General features: G+C 33.7%; 1 protein-coding gene across 11 annotated transcripts in view; it reads left to right on the forward strand.

The window, feature by feature from the left end:
* LOC138315309 (GATOR2 complex protein WDR59-like) overlaps positions 1-17,741 on the forward strand; it is a 41,656-nt gene extending 23,915 nt beyond the window's left edge. For 3 of the 11 annotated variants that reach the window (XM_069256214.1, XM_069256218.1, XM_069256224.1), the window contains 6 exons: positions 7,036-7,152; positions 9,427-9,441; positions 10,377-10,512; positions 11,394-11,536; positions 11,894-12,001; positions 14,569-17,741. In XM_069256214.1, coding sequence (XP_069112315.1) covers positions 7,036-7,152; positions 9,427-9,441; positions 10,377-10,512; positions 11,394-11,536; positions 11,894-12,001; positions 14,569-14,720 — 671 coding nt within the window. In that variant the 3' untranslated portion in view covers positions 14,721-17,741. Of the gene's footprint in view, positions 1-583; positions 639-7,035; positions 7,153-9,426; positions 9,442-10,376; positions 10,513-11,393; positions 11,537-11,893; positions 12,002-14,568 lie in introns of all 11 variants that reach the window. The other 8 variants (XM_069256215.1, XM_069256219.1, XM_069256221.1 and 5 more) reach the window with 5 other exon arrangements.
* The last annotated feature ends 1,091 nt before the right edge of the window (positions 17,742-18,832 follow it).

The following is an 18,832-nucleotide window of genomic DNA, read 5'->3' on the forward strand; positions in this document are numbered from 1 at the left end:
GCAGTTTTACTAACTATGGTAGTGATGTTTGGCAGGTATTTACTACACAAAGATTTATAATATTAAAAAAAAGGCTCAATTTGTCATATAAAGTATTTTGATAGACATCAGTAAATCATAGACTTGGGCATGTTAGGAATATTTCTAATGGACTTTTACAGGTCAGAAACTTTTTTAAATGTCCTCGTCCTACCGTTTTAAGCAAAATATTTTTTTTCTTATTTCTTTAATTCTGCTGCTGATCAGTATGGTACGTCATATCTTGCATCTTGTGCTTACAGTTCTGTTTCAGACCACCAATGAGGGCCAATCTTTTTGAGTTGTGTATCTGGTCAGACAAATTTTTCTAAACTTTCACTTGTCTGCTTTACAGAGAGTCAGACTAAGGCTTTCTTCTAGGTTTACCAGCTATCAACAGAAGGATTCAACACAGGCACGGCATTATCAACGAATCCAATGGTATTTCTATTCAACAAGTCATGTGACTTCAGAACAGACCAATGAAAACAAGTCATGTGACCTTAACCAACCAATGGTAGATCAGAGTTTGTTGTATAACTTGTTTGACCCTTCTCTTTGACAGTATAGTCCCTATCACACGGTGTCTTCCTCATCCAGCCTCTTCAAAGGGTGGTCAAGTAAGTGGTCAGTCTTGTCCAGCTTGTGAGTGATGACCGGTAGATCTGGCTGTGGCCTGCCTTATCTGTGCCTTCGGTTCTAATCATTTATTTCCCAATTCATCCTATAATGTCTATGTAGAGCACACTACCTGATTTTGCAAGTATGTGTTTGGGTTTTGTTAATATTTTTTCATCACCTATGATTTTCACTTTTACTAGAAATTGTAAAATTAAAAAAAAAAGAAGAATCTGGTTGTAACTCTCACAGAATAATTTTAATGTAGCTCAAGTTTCTTTAACACAAACCTCATAAAATTCAGGCTTCATAACATATGTGTGACTAACCTTATTCAGTTTAGTAAAACTGCCTATAACTATATACTGGTGTATTTGTATCAAGGGTGTAAAAAATTGTTTATGTATATACCCTTTGTATCTTCTATTGTTGTTGATATGTATTTCTAGAATCTCCCTAGATGTAGATTTAGTAGCATTGTGATAAAGTGGTAGGGGGTAGGTTGGATGGATAGTAACAAATTAAATCCAACATAGGTTCTTAGTCATAATATTGGACAGAAAACTTTTTAATTTGTTCATTTGACTCAGTAATAAATAAATGTATAGTAGGCCAATACTTCATCTGTTATGTCATATTCTTATCTGTTAGTGACTAAATGGCAGCTCCAGCTGGTAACTCAACGGAGAGCATTAGAGAAGCATTCATAAGATACCCTTTTTAATAAGGATATTCTTAATGAGTTATTACAATTATAACTAGCATACTATGATATTAAACTTTGTGCTCATGCCATGAAACGAGAGAGTATATATTATACATCACAGAAATCCCAGAGCCATTACCTGTTCATTACTAATTTGATAGCGTTTAGTTTTAACAATTTCTGCTGTGGAAAATATTCATTCTCATTGAACTTCTAATTATGTTCTTTTACGGAATAACAAAGTATATCACTAATAAAATATCATATATTCTCAATTTTTAAGAGGCACGTCATATATACAGAAAAGTCAAAGTAGCTGTATAATCAGAGTCACTCATGTGTTTGCTGTTTATTTTGGGTAAAAGGATTTATGTATACTGCATGAAACATTATCTGCAATGTTGTATGGTTCATGAAAGGACAATTTTCTATGCTATGTACACTTTAATCAGAGAGAAAAACATTCGAACTTTTTTTTTTCGGAATTAGAACTTTGTTTAAATTATCTGAGTGAGGACAAATCGCATTCAGGGAGTTTTCCCATTTATCATAAAGTTGGTCAGGACAAGCAAAACACTTTGAAACAGATGAAATGGAATTGTCTGCTAAGATCACTTAAAAGTAACAAGATACAATTATTTTGTATTGTATTTAATGTTATTATCAATGTAAGGCGAAATTTTGAATTATATTACAGAACACAAAATTTCTAGAAATATAATTCTCTTTACTTCAGTAAGTCGTTGGTGCATAGCAGCAGCACTTTTATACATTTGCATGGAAGTGCAAAAGATGAAGATATACATTTTTGGGTAATTAAAATTTAAACAAATTATAAGGCAATATCATTCAAATTTATAAAAACGATGTAGCATCCTATTCTGTATAAAATCAAATTTATTAATTTGCTAAGGAAGATAACCTCAGTGATGAGTCATCTGCTTGCTTCCACAAGTATATAAAACTTTCAACGTGTAATTATATATTTACCCTTGTTAGACATAGGAATAACAATGGCTCATTAATTAACTTCAAATTCCTCAGAATTCTTACAGAGATCAGGAACTTTATAACATATGGTTTAAGTTTTACAGAGTCGTGTCCCTTTTTTAAGAGCTTATTTAGTGTTGTTTTATCTGTTCCCTAATTATGAGCATATTTTGGGCTTATTCTAGGCTTTGACTGTTATCTGGTTTACCGCATGGTAGATGCCCCTACAACAAACTTACAGTAGAGGGTGGGGAATTTACAACATTTATACTATTGGATCAATTTCAGTGAAACTTCACAGCAATGCTGGGGACCTTGTATGTAGATGTGCATGCAGGTTTTTGTTTGCAGAACTAGGCCACTGTTCATAAATTGTTTGGGTTTTTTTTTTTTTTTTTTTTTTTTGGGGGGGGGGGGGGGTGAGGAAAAAAATCTGCCCAGACAACTCCTAAACTTTTTCAATATCAGTAAAACTCCACAGGGATGTTCTGGACCATGGATATATAGATGAACTGCAGGTCAAAATTTTGACTTTCATATGATAACCAGGTCATTAATCCCAGATTTTGTAAAATTGCCAATAACTCATGAGAATTAGCCTTTAGGTTAATTTGGTTCAAAACTCATAGTCAATTGTTGTAACATGTGGATGTCTATAATTTGACACATCACATGCTTCAATAGCAATTAGCATGGAAACAAAAAAGGGAAGCATTTAGTTGCCATGGTGTCAGATACAGGGTAGCTGGCCAAAAGCTGGGGTATTAGTTAGCCATTGGCTTTCAGTTACATGTATATAATTTGTGATATGTATGAGTAATGTCCCTTTAGACTGTATTCAGTGCATGTTTTGTGAGAGTTGCGTCCCTTTAGATTGGATCCAAATGCATGTGTGGTAGTTTGTTAAGAGTTGAATTGTTTAAAGCTTATGGTTGTGTCCCTTAGAATATGTTTAGTGTTTGTAATTGTGATTGTTTGGTGTTCCGTCTTTTGATATTTGTATTATAGAGTGTATTTTTGAGTGTATTACCGTTGATCAATTGATGCAAGTTTAATATTGAAATGATTGACAGTGTCTAGTTATGTAGTTTTTTTACCTCCTAACAAACATTTGAACTCTTCTATTTCTAAACGCAAAGCAGTTCATTGCTGGAAGAATAACATTTTGCCATGAGCCAGACTCAGTAGCTCTGAAGTTAAAAATAGATATTGGACATGTCAGATAGAGAGGCAATAGGACAACAATTTCTGTTTTTTGGGAAGATATAACTGTGACATCATAAACTTTTTATAACTCTGAATTCAATGGCTTCTGCATATAACATGAAATATTCTTGGGTATTCTTTTTCATGATTTGGGGATATCAAATAATTTTGTGTGTACAAATATTCATGGTTAGCTTTTATATATTCAAGACTCTAAAATAATAATTTCTACACATGTTATACAGTATATAAATTTTGTATGATTCTCAAAAATGAATACAAACACCAATTTGATCACATAGCTCAGATATAGATTACATCACTTGATGTTCAGTCATGAAAATCAAGGTATAATTGAATCACGCATTGGAGTGTTATTTTCTTTGAGATTTCAAAGTTTTGTTTGCAGTTTAATCACAATAATGGAATGTTATTGGTATCTTTCCATATAGGTTTACCAGATACAAATCTAAACGAATTTACAGAGGAAACAAAATTGCTTCATGATACATATACTCTGTTTTGCATTAGTCACTAATTAGGTTAACTGTATACTTGTAGTATTTCACAATGAACTGTCTCAGCTTTAGAATTAGATGGGTTCAGTTGTATCTGCAGGGTGAAAAAGTCAATGAATTTGAGAAACAATATATCGGAATCTAAGTTTAATTTGAACTAACAATTATGCTTTCATAGTACTGTGGATGCAATTCACATCTACTTGCGTAGAAATTGTCTTGAAAATGTGCCATTTTATATGTCAGAATCATGATGTCACTATCAAGTTTACCTGCATTGACAATGGAATTAGAATTGTTTTTGTTATCAATTTTGCACAATGTCGAAATATACAGTCAAACTTGTCTATAAAGACCACCCAAGGGACAGAGGAATAGCAGTCTTTATAGCCAGGTGGTCTTTATACACAGGTTGAATTGTGTTGAAAGTAGTCATTTGAGATCCTAGAAAAGTGGTCTTATTAAGCAGGTTTTCTTTATACAGAGCTGGTCGCTAAGGCAGGTTTTACTGTACTGTTTACTTTCTGTTATGTTTAACTGTTATATAAGATTATCTGGTGGATTTCTAACAAAGTGTGAAGTTTCTTAATTTGGTGATAAAGATGTGTGAGGTGACACTTTCCTTATTGGATCATGAAACAGACATAAACTGATTTTAGTTATCAAGGAAATATCAAAGATTATTTAAAAATATTTTTAAAAAAAAATGACGATGGTTCTTGACGCTATTTATTTATCCAAATTGGGAAATGTCACATTAATTTTAAAAACTAAGGATAAATTTAAGATGCTCCACCACTGACAAATGGTATATTTTTCTCTATCAATAACAGGAACAGACAATTTAGTGTTTTTCTTCAGTTAAGAAAGTTACTTACTTTACACCATTACCACCATTGAAAAGTTTGAGCTTCTAATTTTACTTCAAGATAAAAACATCAGAAATAATAAATTGCATCCCGAAAAAATTCTGTGTCACTATGTCCTACATTTGTATATGGAATGAAGTACTGATTGCAAATGCACTAAAAGCGAAATAAATTATTTCATACAATTTTTTTTCTTCTGTTAATTAGATATATATATATAATTATTAAACACCAATTATTGTTCTAATGACGAGTATCGTTTGTGTTCTGTCAGCTATGAAGCATCTTTAAGTCACTTTTCTAAGATCATACATAATTTTCATTTTATCACTTCAATATTTATCATACTGTTTTTACCGTAGAAAATCAATTGAATAAGCACCTTTTTTTTGTGAGATCAAATAAACAAAAAAATATTGATAATTAAAAAGAAAATATTTTATTTAAGAAAAACATCTTATACCAAACAACTTCCCAAATTGTCATTTTACAAGTAACATATAGTCCTAAGAGTTCTAAGATTTTGTGAAGCCGGAGTTTTAAACTTTTGAAAAGGTAATCTTTGATCAAATGTCTGTTTTATATAACTTTTGGTACATATATCAAATGGGCCAATTTTTTCCTATTTACATCAATAGCTTTCCTTTGTGGAGTATTCAGCGGAAACCTGTTCTGTTCGACAGGTCGCAGTTTGACAGGTGTCTCTTTGTAAAATCTTCTCTACATCTTTTTGATTGAAATTCTGCATGAGAATGATTCATGCATGCTTTTGTTACATACCAACCATCTCATCTGAGTCTAAAACTACAGCTTTTTAGCAGTGCTTTGATCTCGGAATGGAACTTAATAGACGTTCCTTTGCCTTTTACTTATGTGTATCATTCTATTTTAGACAATTTTTTCCTTTTATATAGATATATTGACATAGACGTCTGTACATACAAAATGGCATCATTCTCATGACCTTTTCTTGTACTGTAGGCAGATTATCAAAACCATTGCTAACTCAAGGGTCAATTTTCCCTCTATATATGATAACACATTGTTCCTTAATTCATTTTCAACTCAGGGGCTGAGTGGTTAAGATTTCCTGACATATTACCACAAACCCTCCACCTCTTGGTCATGAGTTCGAATCTCATATGGGGCAGGTTTTGTCCGAGTACTCCTGCTTTCCTCCACCATCTTAACCTGGCTGTTAATACAACCTTTTCTATCTCTAAGGGAAGTAACTCTATCAGAATCTATGACCTTGAGTTGGTCTGTGTTTGAGTCCTCTGCCACACAGATATATATATCTACTGTCACAGCTCTGATTGTTGTATATATGTTGTATATTTATGTTATTAACACTTTTGTTTTTGTTATGTACTAAATATCACTATTCACACTTTCACAGACCAGAATATTACCATGTTTGTTACTTTGATATTTGAGTATTCATGAGCTTTCTGTGTCGCCTCCTTGCTAGGATATAGACCAACTGGCAGATACTCTGGGCTAGCTAACTGCTTTGTAGATGTGTGAGATACATGGTCAATTTTACTGAAATTATCTGAACTGTTAACTAGAATGTAAAGGTAAAAACAAGATGAGATATTTTTCTTCTTTGTGAAAGAAAATATGGATGACATGGCATTCAAATGAAGATTGTACAATGACCTTTTAAAAGCACTAAGTGATTTTCTTGTGTGTAACATACATGGGTATATCTGACCACTTAGATTAAAAGAAAAAGTAGATCTGAATTCTACATATTAAGATTATCTCCTTTCACTTTCATTTGAAACTTAAGAAAAAGATAAAGACCAGAATTATTAAGACTAATTAATTAATTATTCTAATATTCTTAGACTGTACAGCCAGTCTAATGTATCAGCTCTGTGATTTACAGGTATTTACTATTCTGGATATTGTTATTTTATCTTAATCACACTATTTCACCGGTAAGTTATGTCCTGAGCAGTGTGCTAGGTCTGAGACTGTCCAGTGTGGGTTTAGTCTGGTTCTGGTGTGAGACAGCTAAGCTGATCTATACTAACTAACACTTATTGTACTAAATATTGCTATGCTACTATGGATGACTAATCCCAATCTTCACCACCATCAGCCTATCAGCTCGCTGAGCGATCCACACACACTACTGGTCCCCTTCCCACCTCCTCCTCCACGGCTTCCCTCGCAGAGGTCGCGTCACATCCGAACCTCCCCGCCTTCCAGCTGTCAGGTAAGTCACCATACCCCACAACAAAGGGGGCATCATACTTTAGGGGGTAGGGTAGAACACAGTATGGGAATGGACCAAGCATATTATGTATGGTGGCGATAGGGATAGCGAGAAAACCCTCAATTAGGGGATGAGAAGACCAAGGGAAGGGAGTTGAGTAGATGCATTCATATGGTGGGGATAGGAAAATGGGGTCTTTCCCCATGACACAAGGAAAGGTTAGGTATGAACCAAAAGAAGGGAGTTTTAACAGACAAATGGGGCAAGTCTCCATCATGCGGTAGCCGTGTTATTATTGTACAGTACTCTCAAAAATAAAACGGGGATGGGTATCGGGTGTTGGTGGAATAGAAAGTCAGGCTACGTACCATTTATATATATATTGCAGTTTCAGACTTACGACAATGTACTATACTGTACAGACATATACAAGAGGACATCGGTGCAAACCTCTTTAAAGTCACAATCTGGAAAGGGAGGGTTATAAATATAGCTAATTTCACAGGGTGTCATACATATACATGAAAAGTGACAAAGGAATTGAGACATAACTTTTGATACGAAAGCTTCTAAAAATGTGAAGGTGAAAGTTTTACTAGTCTTAGTGGCAATCTCACCAACCAGAGTCATAGTGTTAGATATCTGTAAGGTTTAGACAGAAATCTCTAGAAGCTCGGTGTTTATTGTAGAATATCAGTGGCATGTCAATGTCATCATTATCACCATCGTCATCATCATCTTCATCATCATCAAAATTCAATTTTATGCATGCTACTGGTTGTTGTCTATACTCAGAAATCCTGATTATCACTAGTTCTGTAAGCATGACCACACATTACATTCTGGACTGTCCCTGGAACAACATGTACAGAATATAATATACATGTATGTAAACTTGGTATGATGGTTGCCTCCTATACAGAATTTCACAGTACTACACAAGCAACTGGGTATAGATGGTGCACAATGTTAATGACTACTGCCAAGTTTATATAGACATGTTTTCATCAATCAATATCTTATTAGCTGACCAAAGGAGCTTTAAAATTATTTGTGAAAATAATACAGAGGGAAATTGACTAAATGACAGGCCTTTGGAACAGAAACAAATTAAAGCAAACTTGCTGAAAATATTGTAATAACTCTATGCCCCCACTGTTCTTTCACAATACAATTCTTTATTTCGCATTTTATGAAACCCTGTTAGAGTATATATAAGATGTATAATATTCAATATATAGTAAGATTTTTTTTTGTTTCACGAAATTTTGGCCTAGTCTTTAGCAAAATAAACATTGAGGTATAAACATGATACTTTTGTAATGTAGATTCCTATTTAATATGAACCATTTTGTTTTTATTGTAGAATTGTATAGTTATTTAATATCAAAATATTTTACTTGTTTGTAATAGTGAATACTCCAGTAACATTTTCAGTAATAACCTCCAAACAACCTTTAACTTGATATTGCTGGATAGTTGAATGTTGTATTTCTTAATGTAGAGGACTTTACTGACCCTAACTTGATTTGCCCTCTTCTAATTCTAGAATGTAACTACCCAATACTTGATTTATAGCTATTCTGCTTCTGGAAGGTCTTCCATCTATAAGCTAAGATCTTTTTAGAAGAATGCAAATGAGTTTACCACGATCTATGGTATTTGCAGGGGAGGTAACTCTGGTTTGCGTGTTTCTACGTAGAATCACCATTTCATGAAACTACAAAACAATGTGTGGGTATTTCAGACCAAACAAACTGAATGTGTCATACAGTTCTAGTGATCATTCTAACTCACTCTCCCCCTTGAAAACACAGTTGAACTCTTCTTATTCTATAAAAAGAAAAGTTCATTGTAAAATACAGGGGTGCATATGATAATAAGGTCCATTGATTTAGGTATCATTTCCAGGAAATAGTTGTATTATGTTTAAAATAATTTTTTCATGCTCTATATTTTACCTAAAAAACAATTTGAAATGATTCATTATATTAAAATTGTGAAATAATTAAGCAGAAATTAAACATTTAGTTTACCCAACATTTTAGAGGATTTTTTCTACATATTTTTGAACAAATAATGAGATTTGTAATTGTCGAAGTACTCACAGTATTTTACAGTCATGATACATAATAAGCTGTAAAATTCCATGCACATGCAATTGATCAATAGAGGAATGTAGGATGTTTACTACAAATAGATAGGGATATAGCATCTAAGCCCTGTACATAGATAGAAACATTTATATATTGTATCCAATTTTTCTTATTTCAGAAAAAACTTCACCAGGTAGCATTTTGATCAGTTTTGTTTTGTTTGACAGTTATGATTTTGGTTTTCCATATTTATTCTATTTAACAGATATATATTATTTAAACAATGCTTTTGACTTGTTTTCAGTACTTTTTACGTTTTTCACAAAAAGAACATTTGAAAAAGAAACATCTTTTATACATGTTTACTGATGCTGAATTAAAATTTTTGTTGATTTGCTTCAGTTATATTTTTTGCACAGTTAACTATATAAGTTAATTGCTTTTAACACAAAGTGATGCTTTGTAACCGATTCAGACAAATTATTGATGTTGATACTTACCCTCACAGTTTTGCACGGGTCAATTGCACTGTGCACACTTTAGGCTGTATACCACTCTGACTATTATTTTCAAAAACATATATGTAAAAAGAAGTGATAACAGTCCTATATTTGATGGACCCTATTGTTTATTACTGCAAACGTACAACACAAATTATTTATTTAAGTAGTCTTACACATAAAAAACCCTTTGAATTAAAAATTCTTTTTATCTACGTTATGTTACACTGTATTAAGCTTTTTTATACAACTGTGCAATGCACACAGTATTTACAATTTATGTTGAATCAAGAAAATATGTAACTTTACCTGTAAATGTTTAAAGCAAGCAACAAAGAACAGTTTCCTAGTTTAAATAATGTACTCAGTTGTTTAAGATAGCAATCATGATTCGTAAAGGAAAAATTTGAAGTTAAGTTTATAATCTTTTTCAAATAATTGTCAATATTTTTGCAAAAGATCTTAAAATGTTTAAGACATACTCAGTTATTATTTAGATAATATTATGTAACATTATTCTTCAACCTGAACAGTATTTATAAAAATGTGTGGAACACTAACCTCATGGCTTGCAATGCAACACTTTAAAACTATTTAAATCACTTACTATGTGGATTTTCCAAATCAGCTGTCCAGAAGATGAGGCGGTCCAACAGCTGGTCATTTGATATTGACTCCATGGAGGACTATAAATTTGAGGACAGCAAAGACATCAAGCAGAAGGAAACAGAAAAAGAACAGTTCCAGCATGAAAATAACTGCAGGTGATTAAATAGGGAAGGCATTAGCACTCATGGGAGGTAACAATACTTAAAGGAGACATTGCACATGGGAGATAAGTATGGCTATGGGAGCAGGATCTGGGGAGGCAACAATACAGAGAAAAAATGAAAAAAACTCCCAAGTAGAAAACTATGGTCATGGGAGCTAACAACACTAAGGGAGGTAAGAATGCTCAGAGGAGACTACATTGCACAGGGAAAATAAATACAGTATGGTCATTAGAGCTTACAAAACCCAGAGAATGTCAAAATGGCCACGGTAGATAACTATGGTCATGGGAGCTAACAACACTTAAGGGAGGTAAGAATGCTCAGAGGAAACTACATTGCATAGGGAAAATAAATACAGTATGGTCATTGGAGCTTACAAAACCCAGAGAATATCAAAATGGCCAGGGTAGATAACTATGGTGATAGGAGCTAACAAAACTCAGGGAGGTAAAATGGCCAGGGTAGATAACTATGGTCATGGGAGTTTACAAAACTCAGGGGAGGTAAAATTGGTCAGGGTAGATAACTATAGTCATGGGAGCTTACAATACTCAGGGGAGGTAAAATGACCAGGGTAGATAACTATGGTCATGGGAGCAACAATTTAACAACACTCAGGGGAGGTTAAAATGGTTAGGGTAGATAACGATGGTCATGGGAGCTATTAACACTCAGGGGAGGTAACAACTTGTAGGGGAGGTAAACATGGTCAGGGTAGATAACTATGGCCTTGAGAGCTAACATCACTTAGGGGAGGTAAAAATGGCCAGATTTGATAACTATGGTCATAGCTAACAATGTTCAGAGGAGGTAATCTTTACTGTATGGTAACCTGATGTTTTGCGAACCTTCGGTCCTTTGTTTTTGACCAGGATGATGGACCCTGGAGCTCAGCACCAGTATGACCAGTATCTACGGGCATATGCTAATATACTATATCAGTGGGGACGTGGCATCCAGGCAACACATGTACTGAAGTTTGTTTCTACTCCTCAGGAACAACACAAGGGCATAGGTAAGGATAGGAGCAATAGAGATATTCTGAAGTATTGAGAATGGCACAAAGACATACTATCAAGTTACATATTCTGTTAATTATTGGTTTTATAATAAGAGCGGACTAAATTGATTTAGTACATTCATTGTGTAGTATTTAGATTGTATTATGGTTGACACTTGTACAAAAAATGATATACCATGTAGATATAATGGATTCCACCTAATCACATGACGGTTATTCGAATAATTATGCTCCTCTGAAGTTTGCTTCTAAGAAGAGGCTTTGTCCAAATTCAAAATCAAATTCTCTTTAAATTAGAATTCCATACATAGGATAAGAGTCTATTGGTTTGTAACATGTTTTTGTTTATAGAGTTTGGACTGAGTTGCCATCGCTGTAGGAAGGAAGTACGAGGGCCTCAATGTGGATCTTGTAAAGTACTGGCCTTTAACTGTGTCATATGCCACATCGGGGTCAGAGGTAAGAGGTCATCTAGACTCTGTATGAGTTTAATTTTGCATGAACTAGGCAGTGAACATTAGAGGTTATGCAGGGACAGTGTTCATCTTCACTGTATTTCAAGGGCGCTTAAAAATTGTAACAAAGGGGGATAGTGAAGCAAAACCAAGTTGTGGATGAAAAAGTCAGCCATATTTTACTCTTTCAGTACCCATGGCACATAAATTATAATCTGTTATAGTAAACATTATTATGCTGTGATTCACATAAAAAGCTCACAAGTTCATGTAATATTGGATACAATACTGATATTAGAGGCATCATATCTTGTAAAACATTGTTAAATCCAGGTGATGGAGGGCATTGATACCACTTAAACTCTTCTCCAGAAAAGGGTAGGGGAAGGGGTGTAAATCATGGCAAATACATTATGTAGAATTAATTCGGAACAATTTTGTGAGTTTGTGATTTATTTAGTGGTTATTGATTCTTACATCATTTCTTGTGTCATTGTTTGTAATTATTCTCAAAACAAATCGTACCACTATAGATATATTTCTGGAACTGTATTAGAATTCAAATGTTCAATAACTCGGACAATGTCCATCTACATGTGACAGTACCCTGACCACTTCTCAGTAACATATTTGGCTGGAGAAGACTGTGTGATATAGTATAAACAGACCGTAAATTATGAACTATCCTCTGAGTTATGGAAAACTCTAATTCTAAGTAACAACACAGAAGAAAAATAAAACTACACCTTATTTATATTGTTGATAAATGGAACAGTATTACAAGATATCAAGGCTAACTTATTTCGTCTTTGCATATTACAGAGTTACCTCCCTTGGAGGTAGGTATCGATTGTAACGTCATTATATTGTGAGCGAAATTCACGTTGTTTTCTCCGAAGGGTATGGCGTTACACTTGCAAACACATGACATCACAATCAATACCTATCCTCCAGGGCAGATAACTCTGTAATATGCAAATACACCATTGGTGCAGGCAGGCTTATATATTTAGGGTCATTAAATGCATACATTGTGTGTAGTTTGCTTTGCATTGTTTATAGGATTCAAATGTATTTGTTAAAAGATATTTATATAATATTTTACCATCTTATAAAAACTATAAACTGTACTTTCCAGGTTCCTCCAACTACTGTCTAACTATATACTGTACATTCCAGGTTCCTTTAACTTATGTCTAACTACATACTGTACTTTCCAGGTTCCTCCAACCTCTGTCTAACTATAAACTGTACTTTCCAGGTTCCTTTAACTTATGTCTGACTGTATACTGTACATTCCAGGTTCCTCCAACTTCTGTCTAACTATATACTGTACTTTCAAGGATCCTCCAATTTCTGTCTAACTATAAACTGTACTTTCCAGGTTCCTTTAACTTATGTCTGACCACAGGTGTTCGTTTCTAATATAAGTATAAGTATAATACTGGGTCAAGGTCTATAACTCGGCCGACCATATAACACTACCCAATTTCAGAAAAAGTATGATTATTATCCAACCGTATAGGATATAATAATAGAAATACTCTCAATCGACAGCCAGATAATTTATCTTTAATTTGGTATATGATACAATATATATCATGCCGTATAAATGTCACTAGGTATCCAGAAACATCGGAAAACAGCCAGATTTCAACTGGTCGGACACTGTGGTGTCCTCCGATAAACACGCTAGGGCTCTAATGGGTAGTTCAAAAACCACTGCATGTCAACACTTCAGCTTCATAGGAATTAAAGTTTGGTAAAAAAACAAACTTACCGGTATGTTAGTGTTTATCTATGTACCATCCATTTGCGCAATACAGCCTTTTGAAATTTCCGATTGAAAAAATGTGTGTCTCTAGCCGTCATGTTGATATGTGTGTAGTACATTTGTTTTCTCGGCGTTGATTGGTCAATTAATTTTCGAGAGCCAATCAACGCCGACAAAACAAATCTACTGCACACATACTTACATGGCGGCTAGAGACATAATTTTTTTCAATCGGAAATTTCAAAGGGCTACGTTAGGCAAATGGATGGTATTTATCCAGGGATTTACTAACCGGTAAGTTTGTTTTCTACCAAACTTTCATTCTTATGACGCTGAAGTGTTGACATGCAGTGGTTTTTGAGCTACCCATTAGAGCCCTGGCGTGTTCATCGGAGGACACCACAGTGTCCGACCAGTTGAAATCTGGCTGTTTTCCGATGTTTTTGGATACCTAGTGACATTTATACGGCATGATATATATTGTATCATATACCAAAATAAAGATAAATTATCTGGCTGTCGATTGAGAGTATTCCTATTATTATATCCTATACGGTTGGTTAATAATAATACTGTATACTGTACATTCCAGGTTCCTCCAACTTCTGTCTAACTATATACTGTACTTTCAAGGTTCCTCCAATTTCTGTCTAACTATAAACTGTACTTTCCAGGTTCCTTTAACTTATGTCTGACTGTATACTGTACATTCCAGGTTCCTCCAACTTCTGTCTAACTATATACTGTTCTTTCCAGGTTCTTCCAACATCTGTCTAACTATATACTGTACATTCCAGGTTCCTCCAACTTCTGTCTGACATGCGGACATGGTGGCCATACAAACCATATCCTACACTGGTTCCAGACGCACGACGAGTGTCCGACAGGCTGTGGATGTAAATGTATCCGTGGTAAAACCTACATCACTATGACTTCCTATAACTCCTGATGCCCAACATCACACAGTGGTTAAAATTGTTCCTGGTAGGATGAGAATTCTGTAGAGAATACATGTCTACTTTATTCAGGGGTATGGACATGGCATGGGACTTCCACAGAGAGGAGAATATCTGTGATGTCAGGAAAGAACACTGATCAGGAGTGATCTTCACTCTAATTCCTGGAAAGTGATGAATATCTCCAGGAGAATATGTATTGGAGTGAATTACTACAACTTGAAGTTCATGTATTTCTTTTTCATCAAGATGAAATAACTCTTGAGAACGAGGCTCTCTGTATATAATTCTAGAGCACTAACATGAACAATTCCTGTTTAAAGGAAGATAACAAGATCAGGATTTTACTTTCTTCTCCCCTGTTACTACAAGAATGAATTACATTAAAGGGAGGGCTGTTGCAATCTTCATCGTAAAGACACTGAGACTGGGGCTATCAGAAATCAGGCTGAGCTTGTCTAAGTGTGTCCATAATGAAAGATTGTTGATCAGACTCAAGCTATTGTTTCCCTTTGTTAAATCTTCCCAAAATAATGGAATTGTTTTAACAATGGTTTAAGTGTGTTCAGATTTCCTGTTGAATGTTTATCGTGCGTAATTTTCATGTGAGACTGGAAGATGAACTTTATTTAAAAAACCGCATTGTGGATAATTAAAAACTGTAATAATGAGTTTTATAAGCATTCATGAGTGTATGTGGCCATATGAAGGTGTCAAAATCTTCATATTATGATGATTATAAATACTTTGATGCCTATTTTTAAATTTACTTATTAGAGAATATGTGCAAAGTAAGTCATAATTATGTATATTCTAGTTGTCAAGAGTTTTAAATAAAAGCTTGAGGAACATTTGAGAACTTCGGTGCCAAATGTATATGTAAGAGTGTGAGAAATTTGTATGTTATGAGTGCCAGGTTTTTAGGTCATCTGACCGGAAGGGAATGAATGACCTTGACCTTCATTCAAGGTCACAGGGGTTAAAAAGGCCAAAGAAAATTTAAATATCTTCTTCCCATGAACGAAAAGGCCCAGGGTACTCATATTGGGCCTACAGCATGCTGGGATGAAGGGCTACCAAGTTTGTTCAAATGAAGGACCTTTACCTTCATTCAAGATCACAGGGGTCAAATAGGCTAAAATCATCTAAACAACTTCTTGTGAATAACTAACTATCATTGTTTATGTTAACCGCTTATCAGTAAGGACAGGATTATTTGTATCGTTTGTTTGTCAGAGAAAGGTCATTTGTGTGATTAACATCACCAGTATTTGCAAGAATTATTTAATATTCTCAATCAGTAATTCATATACCTATGTGATTTGTTTACAAAGGCAGATAACTTTGCACACCTTAAATATATATAGTAAATAAGAGAATTAAGTGATTAAGAAAAATGGCAACTAAGCATGAACATTAATTTGTAGATCTTGACCATTTTCGTTTACATGGTTCGATTAGTTGGACCTGCTTGTTTGTTTGTTCAATAATGATAGACCTGGTGGTTTGATGTTATTTTTTAAGAAAAATCTTTATAAAGAATTTCATCGCATGTATAAAATCTGCAGGTCTGTCAGAATTTACGCTATATATTGAAAAAATGACTTTAACAAATACTTGAGCCGGTTGTTCCTCATATTACTGAAAATAGCCATTAACATTGTTATTGTTGAATTTTATAATGTTTCTATTTGATGGAGAAGTTGAGAGTGTTTAAAATTACAATACATTTATTGTGTCAATCAGTTGTTATCTGGCAGTGTTGTTGATTTAATTGACAACCAACTGTATAAGGTAATGTCATTGAAATGCTGTCTAGTCCCGAGTCACACTGGATCTATATAATTGTACTGAGTATATTTGCGACGCTGAATGTATGTATGTGTATGTATGGTTGTGGAAACAGCAGGTTGGTTATTTATGTTTTAAACAACGACTGTGATATTTACACATGTTTTGTGTCTTTTTAAGTGCTGTTTCTGAAATGTCTAAATATATGATTATATTGTACAAATCTTAAACAATTGTTTTTTCTGTAAAATTCGTTTCTTGATAACATAAGTTCAATATTAATTGATGTCACTCTTTTGACTTTTTCGACAGCTGCTATCAATACTGAATACAAATTTTGGTAAAATATCAAAATGAGGGATTGCTAGCGATCAATTAAACAGCCGGGGTATCGCAGGTCACTTTGTATTGTGCTATCGCATTTGTTCTGATATTGAATAAAACGTGTATGTGGGCGAGCAAAAAGTATGGGTACAAACCATCTGGTGAACGGTCAGTTGTTATGTTATTTCTGGTTTGTTACCCCGATTGTTAAAAAACAAAGGGAGATAACTTTATTTTACCAATTTATTAAAAAAACATCCCAGGTATAGGAAAATGTTTTATGTACCTGTATATTTGGTTGTACTTAACTCTGTAATTATTGGAAAAAAGTTTAAATATAAATTTATTCAGGAAATTTCCACACAGAACATTCTGTTTGCATCAACACTATATGATGATTGTCAAAAATAAATGTTTGATTCCTTAAAAATGCTTCAACCACCGACAGATCATAAACAATATTTATCATTTGGACAATAACTGATGTTTGATTGTGTGTATTTATATCTAATTAACACAAAAATACATAAAAAATAATTTGTTTTGCTTTTGTTGTCCGCACAATCAGTTTCTCATTCCATATAGGACAATGTCATGGAATTTTTTGGGATGCAATTAATTATTTTAAATGGTTTTATATTGAAATAAAATGAGAAGTTCAAACTTTTCAATGATGGTTATAGTGTAAAATAAGCAACTTTTGTTACTGAAGAAAAATACTTATTCATCTGCTCCTGTTTTTAACAGATTAAAATTACTATTCATCTGCGGTGTAGCATCTTTACAGTTCTTCATAGTACAATATTTATCATATCCTACTTGGAAGGGCAAAACATCTTTAAAATTCTCACTGAAAAGATGTTTCAAGGTGCTTGAATGTATTAAAACATTGAAATGTTCTTACTGTTTTGTTCTTTATAATTTATTCCTTTAAACAATTACGTTTTATAGATGCAGTATATGTTCAATTTTAAACAAATTGAAATTTAAAAAAAAAAAAATCAGAATATTGGAGGTTAAATGTCTTGCTGTTAATATCAGTCTTTTGCCTCTTGGTGGTTTCAAGACAGCCGAGGAAAAAAGAACCCGTTGACTTGACAAAATGTTAGTCATTAAAATGGCAAAATACCTTGCAAAACATAAATACATGTACAAAAAAATAGGTGTATATTTTGTCAAAATGGCCAGACTAGTAAAGCTAGTGGACGACTTTTATTTCAAAACTTGGGTTACCCATCTCACATTTCTTTCATGGAGGTCAATTGTTAACTCCACAACTTTCATCGTTTTTGTGTCGTGTGTAACGCAAGGGCAACACTTGGGTATCACTATGTCGGCGGCGTCGGCGTCCTGGAAATTGTTTCTGTGCTATAACTTTAGTATTTAAAGTCCGATTTCAACTAAATTTGGTATATTGCTTTATATCAATGTGATCTCGGATGAGATTGATAATGGTCAAAATCTGTCAATATTGACAAGAGTTACAAGACTTTGAAATTGTCAAAAAAGATAAATCAATGGTTTCCACTCAATAACTTTAATATTTATTTTCCGATTTCAACCAAATTTTATATATTGTTTATATCAATGAGATCGCGGATGAGTTGGATAATGGTCAAAATCCGTCAATATTTGCAAGAGTTACGAGATTTTAAAATCATTAAAACAGATAAATCCATGGTTTTCGCTCTATAACTTTAGTATACATATTATCCCATTTCAACCAAATTTGGTATATTGCTTTATATCAATGATATCTCGGAGTGAGCGGTTTGATACTGGTTAAAATCCATCAATATTTGCAAGAGTTATGGGACTTGATAAGTTCACTTAATTATTAACAATATTTTCGACTGGAAATAACTATTTTTTGTGATGTTAGTAAACTGCTGTGCAGGCAACACATCCACTTCCGTGGAATTCTTGTTTTTATAATGAAATGGATGAATTAACCAGAATCACCCTTTTGCAAGATGAAACAGAATATGCA

The sequence above is a fragment of the Argopecten irradians genome, chromosome 2 (genome assembly GCF_041381155.1).
Source record: "Argopecten irradians isolate NY chromosome 2, Ai_NY, whole genome shotgun sequence".
Classification (NCBI taxonomy): domain Eukaryota; kingdom Metazoa; phylum Mollusca; class Bivalvia; order Pectinida; family Pectinidae; genus Argopecten; species Argopecten irradians.